Source organism: Lissotriton helveticus, chromosome 7, assembly GCF_964261635.1.
Source record: "Lissotriton helveticus chromosome 7, aLisHel1.1, whole genome shotgun sequence".
In the NCBI taxonomy this organism is placed as follows: Eukaryota; Metazoa; Chordata; class Amphibia; order Caudata; family Salamandridae; genus Lissotriton; species Lissotriton helveticus.
This window is the reverse complement of record NC_136068.1, coordinates 392,253,077-392,273,726: the sequence shown is the minus strand read 5'-3', so window position 1 is coordinate 392,273,726 and position 20,650 is coordinate 392,253,077. Positions and strand designations below refer to the sequence as shown.

The 20,650-nt window shown below is 37.9% G+C and overlaps 1 protein-coding gene across 1 annotated transcript in view; it reads left to right on the top strand.

The window, feature by feature from the left end:
- The window catches only part of SLA2 (Src like adaptor 2), a 291,725-nt gene that overhangs the window by 264,979 nt on the left and 6,096 nt on the right, over nt 1–20,650 (top strand). Inside the window, exon 7 of the mRNA XM_078650513.1 lies at nt 888–1,020. Within this exon, the coding sequence (XP_078506639.1) occupies nt 888–1,020 (133 nt within the window). The remainder of the gene's footprint in view (nt 1–887; nt 1,021–20,650) is intronic.

Genomic DNA, 20,650 nt, shown 5'->3' with positions numbered 1-20,650 from the left:
GCTGCCCATGCGGACGTTCCCCCCTACTCTATGATGGCGGACGGACTCAGGTCCGTCCGCCATCATAATCGGCCCCTTTGTGTGGGAACTAATGTATTCGCGTTCCGAGGGCGAGAGAGCATCTGAACTGTTCTAAATCATTCCATGAAGGAATTACTTGTTTTTTAAATTTTGCCCGTGAAAAAATTAGTTTCTGCTTGTAATCCTCCACAATATAGTTTCTCTAAGCATCCTTCAGAATTAAATGTATCTGCAACAAAACAAGGTACATACCAGCCTGTACTCTTGGAACCAATTAAAACCAATTAAAAAATTCATTGATTATCACGGTAAATAAAAAAAAAACATTTTACAGGACAAAGAAAGCAAAGGAACATCTCTGTCATTAATTCAGACCTCAGCATTGCATAGAAATAAAAGTTCACGCCTTGAAGCCAGCCACGGCCCGTGCAGGTAAGAGCAGTGAGGCAGTGGTGACGGGCGATTACGACAGACGAAGGCGATGGAAAATTCATTATTTATTAAATTATTTCTAGTTGTCAAACGTCGACATTTTTCTGGACACTGAATAATATGATTTTCGGTCTATTTTAATTAGACCTTGTTTTTTAAAACATTTCTCTTCATTATTATTTTCAATTTAAAAGTGTTCAAAGTAAAGGTTGACTGCCTGCAATTACTGCAAAGCTCAAGAATTTACATGGTAGCCTTGTCAGAAAACATATGAATTCAGTTCTAGCCTGTTCATATACAGGTTCATATTTCTTTGCAGGCCTTCCATTGTAGTGACTTTTGTTTTTAAAAGAAGTTCTTATGACGAACTTTGGCTTATTCTTTTGTATGCATTTCTACATAGATGAAGGTGTGTCTTGTTCATTTTGCTGTAGAGTTGCCCGATGGCTTATGCTGCTCTCTTAAGGAACCTTGCTTTATTGAAGGGTCCAGACGCATCCCTGCATCAAATCTTCCCGAGCCGGTCATTGTGAAGAAACCCGAACTCAACTGGAAGGACCTAGACAGGTGAGTCATTTCCATTCTATTAAAGATCTTATGAAAACGGGTGTGGTCATGACGAGCTCAGCTCGTCATGAGCACCTGAGAGGTATATGCCATGATGAGCATGGAAGGGGTTAATAATGTTCTAGGGGAGAGAACTCTCTGTGAAGTGCAAAGGAAAATACAATGACAATTTTCGGTCATAAAGTTGGGAAGTTCGAAGTATCTAATAGAAGGAAGTTGATAATGTGGAAGGTGTTTCTCTTTGTTTACTGTTTACACCACCATGTCTGCCCAAATATGAGAAAACATATTGTATGTTTTTGTGCAGTATAATATACACTTATTGGTTTCTCCTATTTACAGCTACAGCATTGCAAAGAGTGCATGTTAAAATAAATAAATGAGCTATTAACTATTATAGTAATTCCCAGGAAGACCAAGACCTGAGGAGGATGAAGGGAAATGAGCAATACAATTTAATGGGAGTGTTTGAATGTGTGTTTATGATGAGTTTAAAGGTTTGGAGTCTGTGAAGGCTTTGAACACATTTACAATCTAGTTTAATGAGTGTATTAGTGAATTTAAATTGAGTTATTTTTGGAACCCGGCACTATATGTATCGGCAGTGTATTGGTAAATGAGTATCAGAGAAGGATCATGACATTATTTTAATTTAAAAACAAGCATTGGTAAATGCATAAGGTTTCACCTATGTGATTAATAGTAAGCTGTCTTTTGTTCTAAGTTATAGCTTGCTGAGTAGTTGTACAATGTACGTTACAGAAGGCTGTTAAAGTTTTATGACTTGTTTATGTACAAAAAGGCAATGTATTGTGCTGTTACTAGTAGTATAGCGCGGGTAAGTAATAGCAATATTTTAAAAAATGAAATGAAAGAGGGAAATAATAGAATTAATTGATGTAATAGCAATATTATGTATTAGAGGAGTTATGACAACTTTTGGCTCCAGTGGCGCTGCACCTGCTGCACCATTCAAATCATGACCATGTTGCCTGTAAGGTAACTGCACTTGTGACTGCATGTTTAGTAGTAAAATATTGCAATATTTGGTGTTTAGAGGGGTTTCTAGAGCTTTTGGCCCTGGTATCACTGCACCTGCTGCACCATTGAAACCATGACCCTAGTGCCAGCAAGGTACCTGCTTGTGACTGCTTATTTATCAGTTAAATATAGCAATATTTGGAGTTTAGAGGAGTCCTGACAGGTTGTGGCCCCAGTGCCACTGCACCTGCAGCACCATTCCAGTAAAGCCCCTTATAGCTGCAAGATAACTGCAATTGTTCTGCCTATATAGTAGTAACATATAGCAATATTTGGGTTTTAGAGGAGTTCTGACAACCTATGGGCCTGGTGCCACTGTGTGAGAAGGTGGCCTGGAATATGCTGTCCACTAGTTAAAGTGGGCACCTTGTGCCAGTCCACACAACCCTTAGGATGTATGAGGTCAAAGATAACCTTTAGAAAGCTATCCTAGTGGTAGCTGTGGAGAGCAGCCTTCAGGCTTAATCTTGAAGGAATGTAAAGCAGCTTGTTTTCCCAGAATATCACCTCCTGAGTGACTAAATGAAAGGAGAACCCCACAGTAGTTATATAAATATATCTATTTATCATTAGAACATTGGAATGTTGGGAGCTCCATTGGAAACAATGGAGTGCTCTGGGCTTATAATGGCTAGTATAAGCCTGGAGCTCCAACATTCCAATGTTTCTTTGTTCACAGCTCTGGCTGTGAACAAAGGGTTCAGGGAGCCTGAGGGGATTCCAATCCCCTCACGCTCCCAAAAGGCTTTGTTTTTTTGTTAGAACATTCTGTCCTCTAGTGACAGAATGTTCTAATAGCCTTATAGCCCTTCGTAGATGGGCTATACCGCTATTAAAGAGCCTTTCGGCTCGGGGCCTTTAACGCTGGAGAGGGCCTTTAATAGCCGGTATAGCCCTCTACGGCGGGCTATAAGGCTATAATATAACACTCTCTACTAGTCTCTACATGAGATTAGAACACGAAGTACACAATACTGAGTCAGTAGAACATTTGTATGTAGCACAATACACAGCGGGCTCCAGGCTGAAGAGGGGTGAAACCCCGAAACCGGTCCTAGGATGCTTGTTTCCGGTCCAGGGGGGACCTGGCTTGGCAGTTCGGGCTGGACTGTTTCCATGAGGCACAGGGCCAAGGCTGATTTGCATATGGCCCGGTCTAAACTTGGGTGGAATGGTGAGCAAAAGAATGATGGATTTAACCCAGATCTCTTGACTGGGGGTGAATGGTTTGATTTGTTCTGCATTCCGTCCATCAACTAAGTGTCTTTTGCTTAAAGTATATACATAGCAATTTAAGGGAGAAAGCAGATAGACTGGGGTCCTGGATAGCAGGATCCCAGTCAGACTAGTCCTAAAACAGTGAGGCACTGACAAAAAGAGGGGGTAACCATAAGAAGCAGATACTACTTTCCTACACACTGCACCTGCTACACCATCATGACCCAAATCACAACCCGGTTGTCTGCAAGGTAACTGCCTGTTTAGTGGTAAAATGTAGCAATATTAGGTTTTTAATGGGGTACCTAGAACTTTTGGTCCTGTTGCTACTGCACCTGCTGCACCATTCAAATCATGACCCTATTGCCTGCTAGATAAATGCACTTGTAACTGTCATGTTTAGTGCGCTGGCCCATATTTACAAGACCATGCAAAGCCACCCTGTGTGGCTTTTCACTGCCTTGTGAATAAGGCCCCTTTTCACGCATCACTTTGCGTGAAAGGGGTGTGCCATGGGTGTTGCTGTGGGTGTTCCAAAGCAACACCAATGGATTCTGCTGCATACCAAGATTTGCAAAATTTCGTAAACCTAGAAATGCGTCCGAATCCTACGCCTTCCCAAGGGAGGAGTAAGGAGTTGCAAAGAGGAGAAATACTTTTATTTCCCCTCACTTTTTCCTCTTTCTGTGTGTGTTGCATTTTGCAGCACACATAGAAAGAGAAAAACACTATCAATTATTGTTTTTGTGCAGGAAGGTGCCCCTTCCTGCACAAAAACAGTCATCCCGCAGCGCAGGCACCCTTGCACCGTGGTGCAAGGGTGCCTGTGTTGCTGCATGGCAGTCAATTGTGCACCAGTGCTGAGGAAAGCACAAGGATGCATCATATTGTTGTAAATTTAACGCATCCCTGTGTTTTCAAAATGCCGCAGCTCACTCAGAAAAATTGCTTGTGGCCCAGCTGCATCGTTTTGTTGTAATGAAGCCCCTTGCAGTTAAGTGGAGTTATGACAACTTTTGGCCCTGGTGCCACTGTACCTGCTGCACCATTTAAATCAAGCCCCTTTCAACTCCAAGGTACAATTGTAACTGCCTGTTTAGTAGTAAAATATAGTAATATTAGGTGTTTAGAGGAGTTCTGATAATATTTGGCCTGATGTTACTGCACCATTCAAATAATGACCCTGCTGCCAGCAAGAAAACTACACTTGTGACTGCCTGTTTAGTAGAAAAATATAGCAATATTTGATGCTTAGTGGAGTTATGACAACTTTTGGCCCTGGTGCCACTGCACTTGTTGCACCATTTAAATCAATCCTGTTTTAACTGCAGAGTAACTGCAAATATAGTAGTAAAATATAACAATATTAAGGGGCATATTACCAACGTTTAGCGATATTTATCGCTAACTAGGCTTAGCAACAAATTTTTTATCGCTAAGCATCGCCGGAAATTATCGCTGAGATAACGTGCTATTAGCAACGTTTATCTCCAAAGCGATACATTTTCCGGCGATAGCGTGAATATCGCTGAGAATACCGCGATATTCACGCATTAGCGACAAAATACTCTTAGCCATGTTATCCACCTCTCATTGGATAACATGGCTAAGAACTGGTCAGAGCAGGCGTTAGTTTTTGGCGATAGCGGGAATATTTCCATCGCTGCGCCTGCCTTGCTAATAGGCGATAGTGATCCAGCGGCCTATAGGAAATATATCATAAACAACGCTACCCAACTTCATAACCTATAAACAAAATTCTACACTAACTTATGGACCCATTTATAAACATGACATATTTGGGCCTACTGAATCAGGTGGTCAGATTAAATCTATATACATATTATTTACAAACTATATACAAATTTATACATCTGCATGAGAAATATTGTCATTAGAATAAATCCTAACCATTTAAACGACCACCATTGGCGATGGGATCTAGCTAATAGTAACCTACACTTCTGAATAACCAAGACCAGCTTGTTTGTCAAAAGTAAGATTTTATTTACTAAATTATGGTATTTCAAAATGTAATTTTATAAATGCAATTTTATTAGCATTAAAGTAAGCATATTTGGAAAGCTTCATGAGAAAATTACAGTTTAAGTAAGAAATTCAAAGTTTAAGTAAGATTTTAACAGTTTAGCATTTCTAAAGCCTAAGTCCCTAGCTAAGCTAAATAAATGAAATTAAAGTAAAGTTCAAAGAGGATTCTTACGTGCTCCACGCAAAGTCCAGCAGCACTTCACCCTCATCGGAAAGTCAGAAAGCAGCAGCCAGCCCATCCCTAAGGGCATGACTTTTTATACCTTTCTATGCTAGCTAAACTAAGCGAAGGAAAGTTTTCAAAAATCCACGAAGTCCCATTGGTTGAGAGTGACAAGTGACATGTCACCCACATTTCAAAAGTTCCATTAGGTCACGTTTCTTAAAGACCATTGTCTTTTCCGAATGCAACCAGGAGCTTCCTTGGTTTGCAACAATTGTAAATTAATGTTCTCACAGTGTTCATTTCATTTCCGCGGGTGCCAAGTTAGAGCTGACAAAATTGTCCTTTATCACTTGCTTCCGACCTTGGCCACGTCCGACAAAATGGTGACAGCATGTCAGATTTGCTTAGTGAATGCAGTTTTGACGAACACTTTTTCAGAATGGTCTTCTCGTGACTTTTGCAGAAGTAAATTTCAGCTTTTTAGCAAACTCGAGTAAACTAGGCCCAAAAGTAGGCAACTTATGCTTTCTAGTAATAAACAAACACAAAAAAAGTATTAATGTAAGAAATAATGTTGATTCTGTATCCACCCTAGGTTTATTAATTAATTAACCCTCCCAATTAGTCTAATGTTACCTAGCAAATGCAAACAAATAAAGCAGCGTTTATATCTACCAATCTTCATGAATCCATGAAACTTATGTGCACCTAGAATAGTAGAAATGACATCACATAGACAAGGAAAAGCAAAATAAGCACATGCCTCTTTTAAGTTTGCTGCAGTTAATAATGACAAAAACGAAAACAACAAATTATTTTTATTATTTTGCACGAACAAAAAGATGCAACATTTATGCACGTTTATGAGCACACATGTTAGTCCCCCCATGTGTAAAGTTTAATCTAGGTTGTATTAACACGATACATCACAAATCATTAATATTATTATTCATGTTATGGAAATGTGACTTTGCGAGTTTAAACAAAATTTTGTTTTCTATCTCGCTCCATCAACTCCCTCATCTGGTGATTAACAAATCACCACACCAACACCCAAAATTTTGGTAATTAAAATTTCCGAGAAATTGATTCAAATTCATTTGTATCAGTAATCCTAAAAATCGGTTTCTGCATAATCTTTGGAATTAGCATAACGCTCTCTATGTAACTCCTGTAATTCAATCTCCCTTTCTTCTTCTTTTCTAAGTTTATAGATTCTTTTCTTTTCTTTCAACTGTTTCTTTCTCTTATGCAACAAACAACCTATTTTTGTCAAAATAAAAATGAATACTATTATAATCAAAGGTGCCAAAATCTTGCCAAGAATTGAACTACCAATGTCATGAAACCAATTTTTAATTGCTTGGAATCTTTTTGAAAGTTTCCCTGTAAAATCATCTTCTTCTAAAGGAATTATCTCTGAATGCATTTGTGTAATGTTTTTAATGTACATCTCAATATTTTTACTTTCATCAGGTATATATGTGCAACAATGTTGTACATGTAAAATGCCACAGACTCCTCCCTCTTTTGCTAGGAGTATGTCTAAAGCAAGACGATCTTGAATCACCATAGATCTGATTGCAACTACTTCAACATTCACTAATTGGAATCCATCAGCTGTGTCTGTTGACAATCTGTCAACAATTGTGGACAATTTTCTAATTCTCCCTGCGTTTAGGGTTATACCAACAAAAGGTATCACTGCTTGAAAAATATCTCCCAGAACTTCTGTAAAAGTTTCTCTTTTGACTCTATTTACATAATTATGAATTTTGAACAATCCTTCTGAATCTCTATCAACATGAAACACTTTAGGAAAAACAATTCCCACATAACAAGTTCCATACCAATGGTCTGGAAGGTTGTAGTAGGCTTTGTCACCACAAACAAAATAAATCCCAGGGAAGATTGGATCTTTTCCACCTTTGAATCCCCAACCTCCCAAAATCTGATAAGTATCTTCACAGTTACTTGCACCTACAAAATAATTATCAAAAAGTGTATTATCTCTTCTAATGCAAAGCTTTCCACTAACTGGTTTATCTATGTGTATTGCAACGTTTTCAAGCATTTTGCCATTTAATTTCTCATCCTCTTTTTGCCAAAATTTTGACTTAGTCTGCTTGACTAATTCATTTCTTTTGTAAATTGCTCTTCTCTCCTCAACCATATTCAAAAATTTCTTTCCCTCAGCACTCAATTTGCAGGTTAGATTATTCTTATAAGCATACTCATAAGTGAGTTCATTAGTAACAAGGAAAAATTCTCTCATTTGTTTGGCTTTCTTGTGCTTATTTAAAGCACCCTCAATCTTTATATTCGCAAAAATCTCGTCAAAATCTGAATAGTAATATTCTAAGCGTCCAGTTTGATAAAATAAGCTAGTTAACACACTACATGTTACACCATATGTAAGAGGAAGCATATTGTATGTCACTCCCTCAGAAACAGAAGCAGGTAACTTGACGCAGACATAGCAGTCCTTAGCATCCATTACCTTGACATATTCACTCAAAAGCTTAGTAAATGTATTACTTGAAAAATCACTTATAGATTTATCTTGATGAATGTTAGGTTGATGATCAATAACTTTAGCAGATGCACTATGTTTAGTTTGACTAACCAAAGCTTTGCTTGTCATGTTAACTTTGTGTAATTCTCTATTCATCTCTAATGGGATGATCACAGCTAAAACTAACCAGAGCAGAATTAAAATGAGCAGACACACCAGAGTCATCTTACAGCATCTCTTAAAAACAGAACACTTTGAAGTGCTCTCCTTAACATAAGGCATTTTTGGTTAATTTTGCCTCAAAATTAAAAACAAAATTTATTTTAAAATTTCTAAGAATTAAACTATTTATACCCCCCTTTTAAAATAATTTTATTTTTAAAGCCCTAAACAAGTTTTCTTTGACCTTATGTCATACATAAGATTTCTTCAACTAAACAGTTTTTCTTCGACCTTATGTCAGCTAACAAAATTTCTTCAGCCTTTTGCCAAATTAAAATTTCTGTACTTCAATCATTGTCACTAATTTCCTCTATTTCGTTTTCTTCTTCACTACTACCATAAATGTCAATAACAGGTGGAATTACTAAATAAGTCCACTCAGGAGACTTGTATTTCTGGTTTGGTCTCACTATTCTTTTTCCTTTTCTCGACACCACTTCAATTTTCCTTCCAACTCCCACTTCCTTTCCAGGACTCTTTTGACTACTGATTTCTATAACTTGCTCTTTAGGTTTCTTGATCAACCTGACTCTCAATCTTCCACCAGGCCAGTAGTCTGCTTTTCTCACGTATTTCTTCTTTGGTTCAGAAGCATTTGATTCTGACTTCCAAGCCCTTTTCTTTCTGTTTTCACTTTCACCATCCACGTCACTTTCTTCAGTTTTGTAGTCTGAAATTTCAATTGACTCAGGAACTTCTCTATTCGGCAGTTTTACTCTTTCAGGAACACTTCTCTGATTTCCAATACTGGTACTTGGTAATTCGTCTTCTTCTTCTTCTTCAATTACCTCCAACTTCCCAGACTTTGGATTTCTGTTCCTTACTTCAGAGCTTTTTTTCTGCTTTTCGATACTATCCTGGTCTGAAACTTCTTTTTGTTTCGCTTCTCTGTCTTTAATAGAAACAACTGAATCCTCAGTTATCTTTCCTTTTAACAGATTCTCTTCACCTTCAGAATCTATTTCAATAATTTCCAAGTCTTTTCTTGTTGAATTTTCATTCACAGGTACAGGTTCCAGATGTCGACCTTCTTGTCGATCTTCAGAATCTGGATTTATTTCACCTTCTGCTTCAGAATCAGAATCATCTGTAGTATCACTTTCAACATCAGAACTTTCAGGAGTTGGTACTGGAATAGTATGACTAGGATGAATCCAACGTTTCAATCCTTTGCATTTTACAGCATTAGTAGTGATCAAAATTATTTGCCTAGGCTTCTGCCATCTAGGAGCCAGACAATTTCTTCTCCGATGTACTTTCGTTCTGACCCAGTCACCGGGTCTCAGGTCATGTGTCAAAACTTTCTCATTTGATTGTGCTTCAGTTCCCACCTGATTAGATACAGAAGTCACTATATCAGATAACCTTTTACAGTAATCCAAAATAGCACTGTCATTTATGCTCAACAGTTTACCTACAGGTACAAAAGCTTGCCTCATAACTCTTCCCATTAAAATTTCATGAGGACTCAAACCTGTCTTTTTATCTGGTGTACTTCTTAATGACATCAAAACAAGTGGAAGAGCATCTGTCCACTTTACACCTGTTTCAAGACACATTTTTCCAATTCTGTTTTTAATTGTTCCATTAATCTGTTCAACTACCCCAGATGCCTCTGGTCTGTATGCACAGTGTATTTTCTGCTCAATGCTCAAAGCTTCACAAATTAACTTCATCAGTTTGTTATCGAAATGGCTTCCTCCATCACTCTCAATAGTGACTGGAAAACCGTACCTTGGGATAATTTCTCTGAGCAGTAGTTTTGCTACTGTAATTGAATCACAATGTCTTGTAGGAAATGCTTCTACCCATCTTGAAAATAAACAAACGATTACAAGAACATATTTTAAGCAATTGTGTAAGGGCATTTCAATGAAATCCATCTGTAATCTGGTAAAAGGACCACCCTCTCGACCAATTATTCCTGTCCCCACCAATGATTTTCTGTTTGGATTCATTTGTTGGCATGATAAACACCTTTGACAAAAAGATTCTGCAATTGTTCTGAATTTAGTATTGAACCAAGTTTCTCTGAAAAGTCTAATCATAGAATCTCTTCCAAGATGTGCTGGGCCATGATATAATCTGGCCATATCTGCAATCAAACAATTCGGTAAGACTATTCTGCCATCTTTGTAAACCCACACTCCATCTTCATCACGTGGTCTACAATCTGATCTTAACCACAGATCTTTTTCCTCATCATCTGCTTCATTTTGTAATTCTTTAATCTCATTCCATGTTTCTACAACTGTTGTTAGCATTAATGAATTTGAATCAGTTTCTTTACTCCTTTCCCGATTGTATGAATAACCTTTTCTTGCACAGTATTTTGCCGTTTCATCTGCAAATGCATTGCCTTTTGAGATATAATCAACTCCTTTAGTGTGCGCTGCACACTTGACAATTGCGATTTCTTTCGGCAATTGTATTGCTTCAATTAATCTCCTTATGAAAATTGCATTTTTAATCGGAGATCCTGCTGATGTCATATAGCCTCTCTGAGACCAGAGTTGTCCATAATCATGTACAACTCCATACCCATACTGACTATCAGTAATGATGGTAACTCTTATATCCTTTGATACTTCACAAGCACGAATTAAAGCAATCAATTCAGCCACTTGTGCTGATCGAACTCCTTCAAGACATGATGCTTCTTCAACATCTGCAACTGTGCAGACTGAATATGAGGCTTTTAAGACACCTCCTTCTGATCTCAAACATGAGCCATCTACAAAGTAGACAAAATCTGATTCAGATAGAGGTCTATCTTTGATATCATGTCTTGGTTTCGTGCAGAATTCCATAACATCTAAACATTCATGTTCTGTTACGATGTTATCAATGATCTCAGAATCAGGCAGTAATGTAGAAGGATTCAGATTCAAACATCTTGAAATCGGAACATTATCTGCTCCTAGTATGATTTTCTCATACTTTGTCAATCTGCTGCTTGTCAGATGTTGAGTTTTACCTCTTGTCAGCAATATTTCAACTGAATGAGGCACAAAAACTTTCACAGGAAATCCCATAATGATTCCTTCACTCTGTTCAAGACTAACACTTGTAGCTGCAACTGCTTTCAAGCAACCTGGTAATGCTTTTGCAATGGGATCAAGAACTGCAGAGAAGTATGCAATAGGTTTCTTTAAATTCCCATGTCTCTGAATTAATACAGACAATGCACATCCTTCTCTCTCGCTGCAATACAGTTCAAAATCTTTCTCATAATTCGGCATACCTAAAGCAGGAGCTTGGCATAAGCTCTTTTTCAAATTCTCAAAAGATTCCATCTCAATTTCATTGAGAATAATTGGATCTTTTACATCAGACTTTGTCAGTCTCTGTAGTGGTTTTGCAATTACTGAAAATCCACTTATCCATTGTCGACAGTAACCAACCATTCCTAAGAACATTCTGACTTGTCTCTGTGTTCTTGGAGGTTGCATTGCTTGTATCATTTTAATTCTCTCAATTGTTACTTGCCTTTTTCCCTTTGCAATTCTGTGACCAAGATATTTTACTTCTTGTTTGCAAAACTGTAATTTTCCTGGAGACACTTTATGTCCCTCTTCTGCAAGGCGATTTAACAGTATTATTGTGTCTGTCACACAATTTTCTTTTGTCTTTGCAGCTATCAACAAGTCATCAATATACTGCACTAACGTAGACCTACCTGGTAAGTCCAAGTTTTCCAAAGATCTTTTTAACAATTCGTTAAAGATTGAAGGACTTTCTGTATAGCCCTGAGGGATTCTAGACCATCCGAGGGTCTTACCTTGGAATCTGAAAGCAAAGATTTCATAACTGTCTGGATGTAAGGGAACAGTAAAGAATGCATTGCAAAGATCAATGACAGTGTACCATTCAGCATCATGTGGAATCTGGTACAGAATTACTGCTGGATTTGGAACCACAGGACAACATGGAACAACGATTTGATTAACCTTTCTCAAATCTTGTACGATTCTAAATGTTCCATTTGACTTTTTAACTCCCATAATTGGTGAATTACAAGGACTACTCTCCATTTCTTTTAATACACCTTGTTTGATTAATTTTTCAATTATAGGCGTATTACCTTCGATTGTTTCTGTTTTCATTTTATACTGTGGAATATTAGGAAATTCTATTCCCTGTTTCAATGTAATTTTTACTGGATCTACGTTTTTCATCAGACCCATCTCGTTCCCAGTAAAATCCCATATATCAGGTTTCACTGTTTCCTTGAGTTCTTCAGGCAAATCTTTCTTTTCAAATGCAGGAAACAATTTTGTTTCTTCTGCTTCCATCATCATCATTGTCATTCTGTACAAACCATCTTCCTCCATTGTTTGTAACTCAACTCCATCAGGAGAACAATATATTCTGCAATTCATTTTACACAGAATATCTCTGCCTAGTAAATTTACTGGACTACTATTACAAACCACAAATCTGTGTTTATCTCTATAATTTCCAATTTCAACTGGAACTGGATCAGTTAAATCAGTTTTAATTTGTTGATTGCTTACTCCAACAACTTGGATGGTATCCCCAGAGAGAGGTAGGTTTTCGATTTCTACTGATCTAACAGTAGAACGGGTAGCGCCAGTGTCCACTAGAAAAGTGATGTCTACATCGTTAACTTTCCCGTTTACAAATGGACCGGACTGGTCAACCTCAAGAGTGGCTCCAACAACACACTCTTCCTCCTCTCTCGGGCACCGTCAGCAATAATCATCAGAATCACTGTCTTGGCTTTCTGTTAACAAAAATTGTTGTGAAGCATTTTGCATTTGCACCCTTTGTTGCTTTTGCTGTTTTTGCGGTCTTATTACCTGTTCGTTTCCCTGAAATCCCACGTTTGGATTATATTTTTGAACTCCCCCACAATTCGGAAATGGTGGTTGTGGCAATTGATCCTGACAGTTATTCACCTGTTGTTGTTGCTGTCGCTGAATGTTTAACTCGTTTAACCCCTGTTGCATCTGTAGCTGTTGCTGCAGGTCAACACCATTCTGCATCTGTGGATTTAATAAGGGATTCTTTAAGTTTCTAGGAGGTTTAGGACACTCGTCTCTCCAATGTCCAATTTCGCCACAATTAAAACAAGGTAATCTTTGTTTCAACTCCTCAATTTTTGGGCTAAATTTTCTTGGAAAAATATTACCTTTAAGCTTTCCTTGTATCTGGTTCGTATTTCCAGTTTGAACAAAATTTGTGTTCTTATTTCCCATGCTGGCAATTTGTTGCTCAGCCACCTTTACCTGAGCCCACATGGCTTTCTCCTTGAGTTTCTTTTGTCTCACCTCTAACTCATCACTGCAATACTTAGCTTTTCTCAGAATATCATCCACAGAAAGTGATTGCCATCCTACAATGCTATTCCTGATCATATCTGCAATTTCAGGTTTTAGTCCATAAACGAATCTATAGATAAAATGACTCATGTCCTTTTCATCTAATTTTTCATAGCCACTGTATTGTTTAAAAATTAACAGTAACCTCTCATAAAAAGAATGAACTGATTCTTTTGTTTCCTGATTTGTCCTCTCTATTTTAACCCAATCAACTTCTTTGGGTGGAATTTTGTTTTTCATCCAAACGATCACTTTTTCGTAAAAATCCATTACAAGAGGATTTGGGGCACCTGTTTCTTTGATTCGCTCAGGTTCTGTTTTTGGCCAACTTATTGATATTTTGCATTCTGTCCAAAGATCTGATGGTACGACAATGTCGAAAAATCCATCTAAATCAATCCACAGAACTTTTGACACTTTGATAAATCTATCCACTTGTCTATACCACTCTACTGGTTTCTCCCTCAATTTTGGAAAGTCATTTGTGAATAGCAGTATGTCCTGTCTTGACCAAGGGACATGAACATATCCTCCACCTGCAATCTCTCTCATTGGAAATTGTTTTGACAATTTTTCCAATCTTTCATCTTCCTTCTTTTTCGTCCATTTTACTCTCCACTTATTGAGTTCTCCCAGCTTTTTGATGTAAACAATCAAATCTTTTATGTGCAGTATTCTTCCCATTGAGTTCAAACTCTCAATGTCACTTTCTGAAAAGTCTAATCTGTAATGCTTTGCAAAATTCTTTTGTTTACTCACATCGATTTCAAGTTCCGCTGCTAGTTCCTCTAACTGATCATATTTATTTTTAGTTTTCCACTGAATACTTTTACAAATGAACAGTAGTTCATCATCTCGATAATAATTCAAACTATCCGGACCAATTGTTCCAATTATTAATTCTTCGATATTTGCTTTTAATTTAGCCACATCAAGTTTCGGAGTAGTCACCCTAACTTCAGGACTCCCTACATCTGAAATAGCACCCATTGGTGTTTTTGGAGATAAATCCTCATTAAAAGTTAAATCTGGCATTCTCGATCTTGAAGAGTTTATTTCAGATATGTCTGAGTAAAATTTTTCAGCAACCTTTTGAATTTCTGCATTTAAAGGAATAGTTAATCCTGTTTTGTTTGATTCTCTTTGGTCAAATACAGGCTGAACAGGACCAATCGTTACTGGAACTGTCACAGCTTCCATGCTTTTTGTCATTCGTCTAATTAATTCTTCTTTAGATTTAAAATATTCAGCAGAGTCAACAGCCTCAACGTTTCTTGTTTCTCTTGCATAGTCTTTTGGAGCTTCCCTTGCTCTTGGAGTCATTGTAAAATGTCTACCTTCATTTCGAGCATTATCAAATTCTGGTCTTCTTGGAGTTTCAATAATTTCACAATTATTTGGATAAAGTTTTGGAGTTTCATTTATTGGAGGTGCACTCGGTGAAGTTTCAGTAGAAACCACCGGAGTAGACCATGATCTAGGAGGTCTCAAAGGTTGATTCTTTCTAGCAGTAGTGTATATTTCTTCCATAACTGCATCTTCAGATTCGCTTTCTATAGATTTCCCAGCAGGAGTACCCATAACCATTTCCTGAATTAAATACAATCCTTCACTCATGTTTCCCTGCCTCCACATTCGCAATCTGTCTTCATGAGTATCTCTTCTCCAAGCTGGAGTTTTAGTAGGTCTTTTAATTCCACTAGCTTCTCTTTGTAACTGATACATCTCGTCTTCCCACTCAACTAAAGCTTCAAATTGAGTTGGTCTTGGTTTTGGAATAAGAGCATTCATTTTCTCTCGTAAATTTCTCAAGACTTTTACGTTAAATGAACCATCATCAGGCCAAGTTAAAACACCGTCGTTCTTTGTATAGCGTTTCCAGCTATCAAACCATAAAACAGTATGATATCCATATTCACCTTCCATGTACGCTGCAGGTGTTTTATACTTATGAAGTAATTTACCACCTCGCGTTTCGATTTTCTTGTCAGGTGAGAATACATTTTTAAGTTTCTGAAATAATGTTGGCTTTTTCTCAACATGTTTAAAATGATAACTCATTTTTAAAAGTTAAATTTAATTCGTAAAATCGTTCGTAAAATATTTTCGGGATGTTCCGCAAAGCAACCAATCCGTGCGCGAAACACACCAACAAGCCAATGACAGTTGAGCTACGTCACTTTCCTGCTCAACGAATAAAATTGAAGTTTTTCTGAAGGACCAATCAGCTTACAGGTCGTTAGAGACTCAAGAGCCAATCAGAATATAGCTTGTGACGTAGGTCACCCAATCCCAGCGCGGCTCTGTGACGTACACAGCAGCTGCGGTTTCTCGCTTCTCACTCCTAGCACTTACCCCTCCTTCACAAAATCTTTTCACAGCGCCATTTTAAGGGCACTTTTCAGTGTAAATTAATTCTTAAACAATGACAATAAGGACTCATCTGTTTGTTTCACTATTTAGGATAGTTTACATACATTCAAGTATCCACACTTCGGAATAGTCGGCGCTATTCACACTAAGGATAATTTTCAATTGTCAGTAGAGTAACTCTTACCCCACCCTTCTAACACGTAAAATTATGAACTCGTTTTCCTCTGAACGCACCGCGAAGTGACAGTTCTAAGAGTTCCGCTTGAACATAAATTACAAATCAAATTCGCACTTTCACACGGAAAATTCCCTAATTTCAAACACACATGAAATCCGTACAGGACTCACACCTGTTTATAGAAATCATGCACCGTTAGCAAAATAACGACGTTATCCGTACAGGACTCTAACCTGTTTATAGATATAAAACATGTACCCCTACAGGACTCTAACCTGTTTATAGATAATCATGCACCGACGCTACTCTGCCCTTCATTCAAGCTCGGATATAACTAATACTTTTATCACAGTGAGTTTTATGGAAGGCGCTTTGTCCCTATTCTCATGCTGCTCTAATTTCTTAGAAAACCCTCACTTTACAAGATTCACACCTAGCCCTAACACTGTGCTGCACGGCGACAACACTATGGTACTCGGCGATACCACTTGTGATACTCGGCGATATCACTGCAAACAGAACAGATGACTTGCGTGACTAATTTCTCGCCACACAATCTATACCGGTATAGCTTACAGATAGCACGAAAAACAAACTCGACATGTGTTAAAACATCGATCCTATTTCCATACCATAACACTTTAGTAACCCTTAGCAACCAACATATTACTTTGGTTACCCTTAGCAACCATCAATTTCTGCTACCAGAGAATTGATCCAGCGGCCTATAGGAAATATATCATAAACAACGCTACCCAACTTCATAACCTATAAACAAAATTCTACACTAACTTATGGACCCATTTATAAACATGACATATTTGGGCCTACTGAATCAGGTGGTCAGATTAAATCTATATACATATTATTTACAAACTATATACAAATTTATACATCTGCATGAGAAATATTGTCATTAGAATAAATCCTAACCATTTAAACGACCACCATTGGCGATGGGATCTAGCTAATAGTAACCTACACTTCTGAATAACCAAGACCAGCTTGTTTGTCAAAAGTAAGATTTTATTTACTAAATTATGGTATTTCAAAATGTAATTTTATAAATGCAATTTTATTAGCATTAAAGTAAGCATATTTGAAAAGCTTCATGAGAAAATTACAGTTTAAGTAAGAAATTCAAAGTTTAAGTAAGATTTTAACAGTTTAGCATTTCTAAAGCCTAAGTCCCTAGCTAAGCTAAATAAATGAAATTAAAGTAAAGTTCAAAGAGGATTCTTACGTGCTCCACGCAAAGTCCAGCAGCACTTCACCCTCATCGGAAAGTCAGAAAGCAGCAGCCAGCCCATCCCTAAGGGCATGACTTTTTATACCTTTCTATGCTAGCTAAACTAAGCGAAGGAAAGTTTTCAAAAATCCACGAAGTCCCATTGGTTGAGAGTGACAAGTGACATGTCACCCACATTTCAAAAGTTCCATTAGGTCACGTTTCTTAAAGACCATTGTCTTTTCCGAATGCAACCAGGAGCTTCCTTGGTTTGCAACAATTGTAAATTAATGTTCTCACAGTGTTCATTTCATTTCCGCGGGTGCCAAGTTAGAGCTGACAAAATTGTCCTTTATCACTTGCTTCCGACCTTGGCCACGTCCGACAAAATGGTGACAGCATGTCAGATTTGCTTAGTGAATGCAGTTTTGACGAACACTTTTTCAGAATGGTCTTCTCGTGACTTTTGCAGAAGTAAATTTCAGCTTTTTAGCAAACTCGAGTAAACTAGGCCCAAAAGTAGGCAACTTATGCTTTCTAGTAATAAACAAACACAAAAAAAGTATTAATGTAAGAAATAATGTTGATTCTGTATCCACCCTAGGTTTATTAATTAATTAACCCTCCCAATTAGTCTAATGTTACCTAGCAAATGCAAACAAATAAAGCAGCGTTTATATCTACCAATCTTCATGAATCCATGAAACTTATGTGCACCTAGAATAGTAGAAATGACATCACATAGACAAGGAAAAGCAAAATAAGCACATGCCTCTTTTAAGTTTGCTGCAGTTAATAATGACAAAAACGAAAACAACAAATTATTTTTATTATTTTGCACGAACAAAAAGATGCAACATTTATGCACGTTTATGAGCACACATGTTAGTCCCCCCATGTGTAAAGTTTAATCTAGGTTGTATTAACACGATACATCACAAATCATTAATATTATTATTCATGTTATGGAAATGTGACTTTGCGCGTTTAAACAAAATTTTGTTTTCTATCTCGCTCCATCAATAGCGACGTTAGCGACTGCTTTCAGTCGCTAACAGGTTGGGTACGCCCACTTTGCATGTCATTAGTGATAAATATCGCTGACATGCAAAGCGGTACCCAAACCGCTCGCTATCGCCTAAAGCTGTTGCTAACTGCTGTTAGCGACAGCTTGCTAATAGAGCGATAGAATTATCGCCGCTTAGCGGCCCAAAACGGCCGCTAAAGCGGCGATAATTGCCTATCGCCCTGCTTGGTAATATGCCCCTCAGTGTTTAGAGGAGTTCTGACAACTTTTGGGCCTGGTGCCACTGCAACTGCAACTGCTGCACCATTCAAATCATGACCCTGCTGTTTGTAAGGTAACTGCACTTGTGACTACCTGTTTAGCAGTAAAATATATCAATGTTAAGTGTTCAGTGGGGTGTCTATAGCTTTTGGACCTTGTGTAACTTCACCTGCTGCACCCTTTAAATCATGACCTAGTTGTCTGTAAGGTAACTGCACTTGTGGCTGCCTGTTTAGGTTTACATTTTAGCAAGAATGTGGGTTTTAGTGCTGTTCTTGGAGCTTTTGGACATGGTGCCACTGCACCTGCTGCACCATTTAAATCAAGTCCCTTTTAACTGCAAGGTAACTGCAATTGTGACTGCCTGTTTAGTAGTCAAATATAGCAATATTTTGTGTTTAGAGGAATTCTGACAACTTTTGGGCCCAGTGCTACTGCACTTCCTGCACCATTCAAATCAGGACCCTGTTGCCTGCAAGGTAAATGCACTTGTGCCTGCTTGTTTAGTAGTAAAATATACCATAGCTCTTAAAAATTAACTTTATTTTTAAAGTACAATGTTTATTACAATATTTAGAATTTGATCATAATGATCAAATAGATTAATTTGAAAAAATCAATCTGATAATGCCTCCAAAGTGCAAAGAAAGGTACTGAGGCATGAATAGGGAATGCCAAAAACTTTTTAAGGCTGAAGCACCTTCTTTACACAAATGAAAATGCAAGCATTCCAGCATACTGTTAGAAGTTGTCTGCGTTTGTTTCTGTAGGAAGAAAGCTTATCTTGACAGTGAATGGGGCTTAAACAGTATGAACAGCTTTAGTAGAAGTATCGTAAATGTGTGCAGCCAGTGGAAGTTAACAAAATAAAGTCCACTCAAAAGCGAATGAACACAGCAATTTGGCTGTGGGAACTGATAAGAGCCCCCTTTTAAGATACATTAAAAATACAAGAGATTTCACAAGCACAGCACAAGCAAAACCTCAAAATGCTGATCTACACACTACCAGTGAATTTGCACTGTTGGTGAATACCCACTCCATGTAATCATCCAAAAATGCCAATATTTTAAGCAAGTACATTCTGTCAGAACTTTCTAATAACTCGTAAAATTCTCCACCATCTCGTCGTTTTTAGTATTAGGAAACATTACCATATGCCACCCCTTGTGCTGGATGCACAAGTGCATTCAGCAGATGCATTTTTACATTTTTATTCTTCAAGCATTATACGGTATGCTATGATATGATAGATAGTAAACATCACCTAAAAGTCATTACATTTATATTGTAGTATTTTCTTTCACCGTATACATTTATCAAATTGAGCAAAACAACACGTGCAATCAGCATTGTCACATTTTCCTATTAGAAAAAACCTTTTTGGCAGTGCAACATTGGCAGCACTGACCCGGCCGACCGGAGGTACAAATGAGGTTCTGGAACTGCGCGATGATGACGGTGCACTAATTAATGGTGCAGCGCAGTTTGCCGATATGTTTTGCAAGTATTATACAGACCTATATACTTCACGCCCTTCTAGCACAGAAGAAACAGACAAAGACTACTTAGCGTATATAGCAATGAAGTGGCTGTCCAACTCTCGCATAAAGCATTTCATGGCGCCTTTACGCCCAACTGAGATAACCTCGGCATCAAAATCTATGCCTAATCACAGGGCTCCTGGGTCGGATGGGTTAACAGTGGCGTTTTACAAAGCTTATTAGGATCAGCTGGTCCCCCATCGGGTTAACTTATTTTAAGAGATGGCGACCGATGGAGTCATGCCTCCAAGTATGCGTGAGGCCACCCTGGTCATGCTACTCAAGAAGGACAGGCCCCCAGAGCACTGTTCCTCCTATAGGCCTCTATCTCTGCTCAATACAGATATAAAGATCTTTGCCAAAATTCTGGTAAATCAGTTGACCTCTCTGCTGCCGATAGTAGTGGCTCCGGAGCTGTCTGGGTATGTACCCAAACGATCACTTACTAGCAATCTGCGCACGC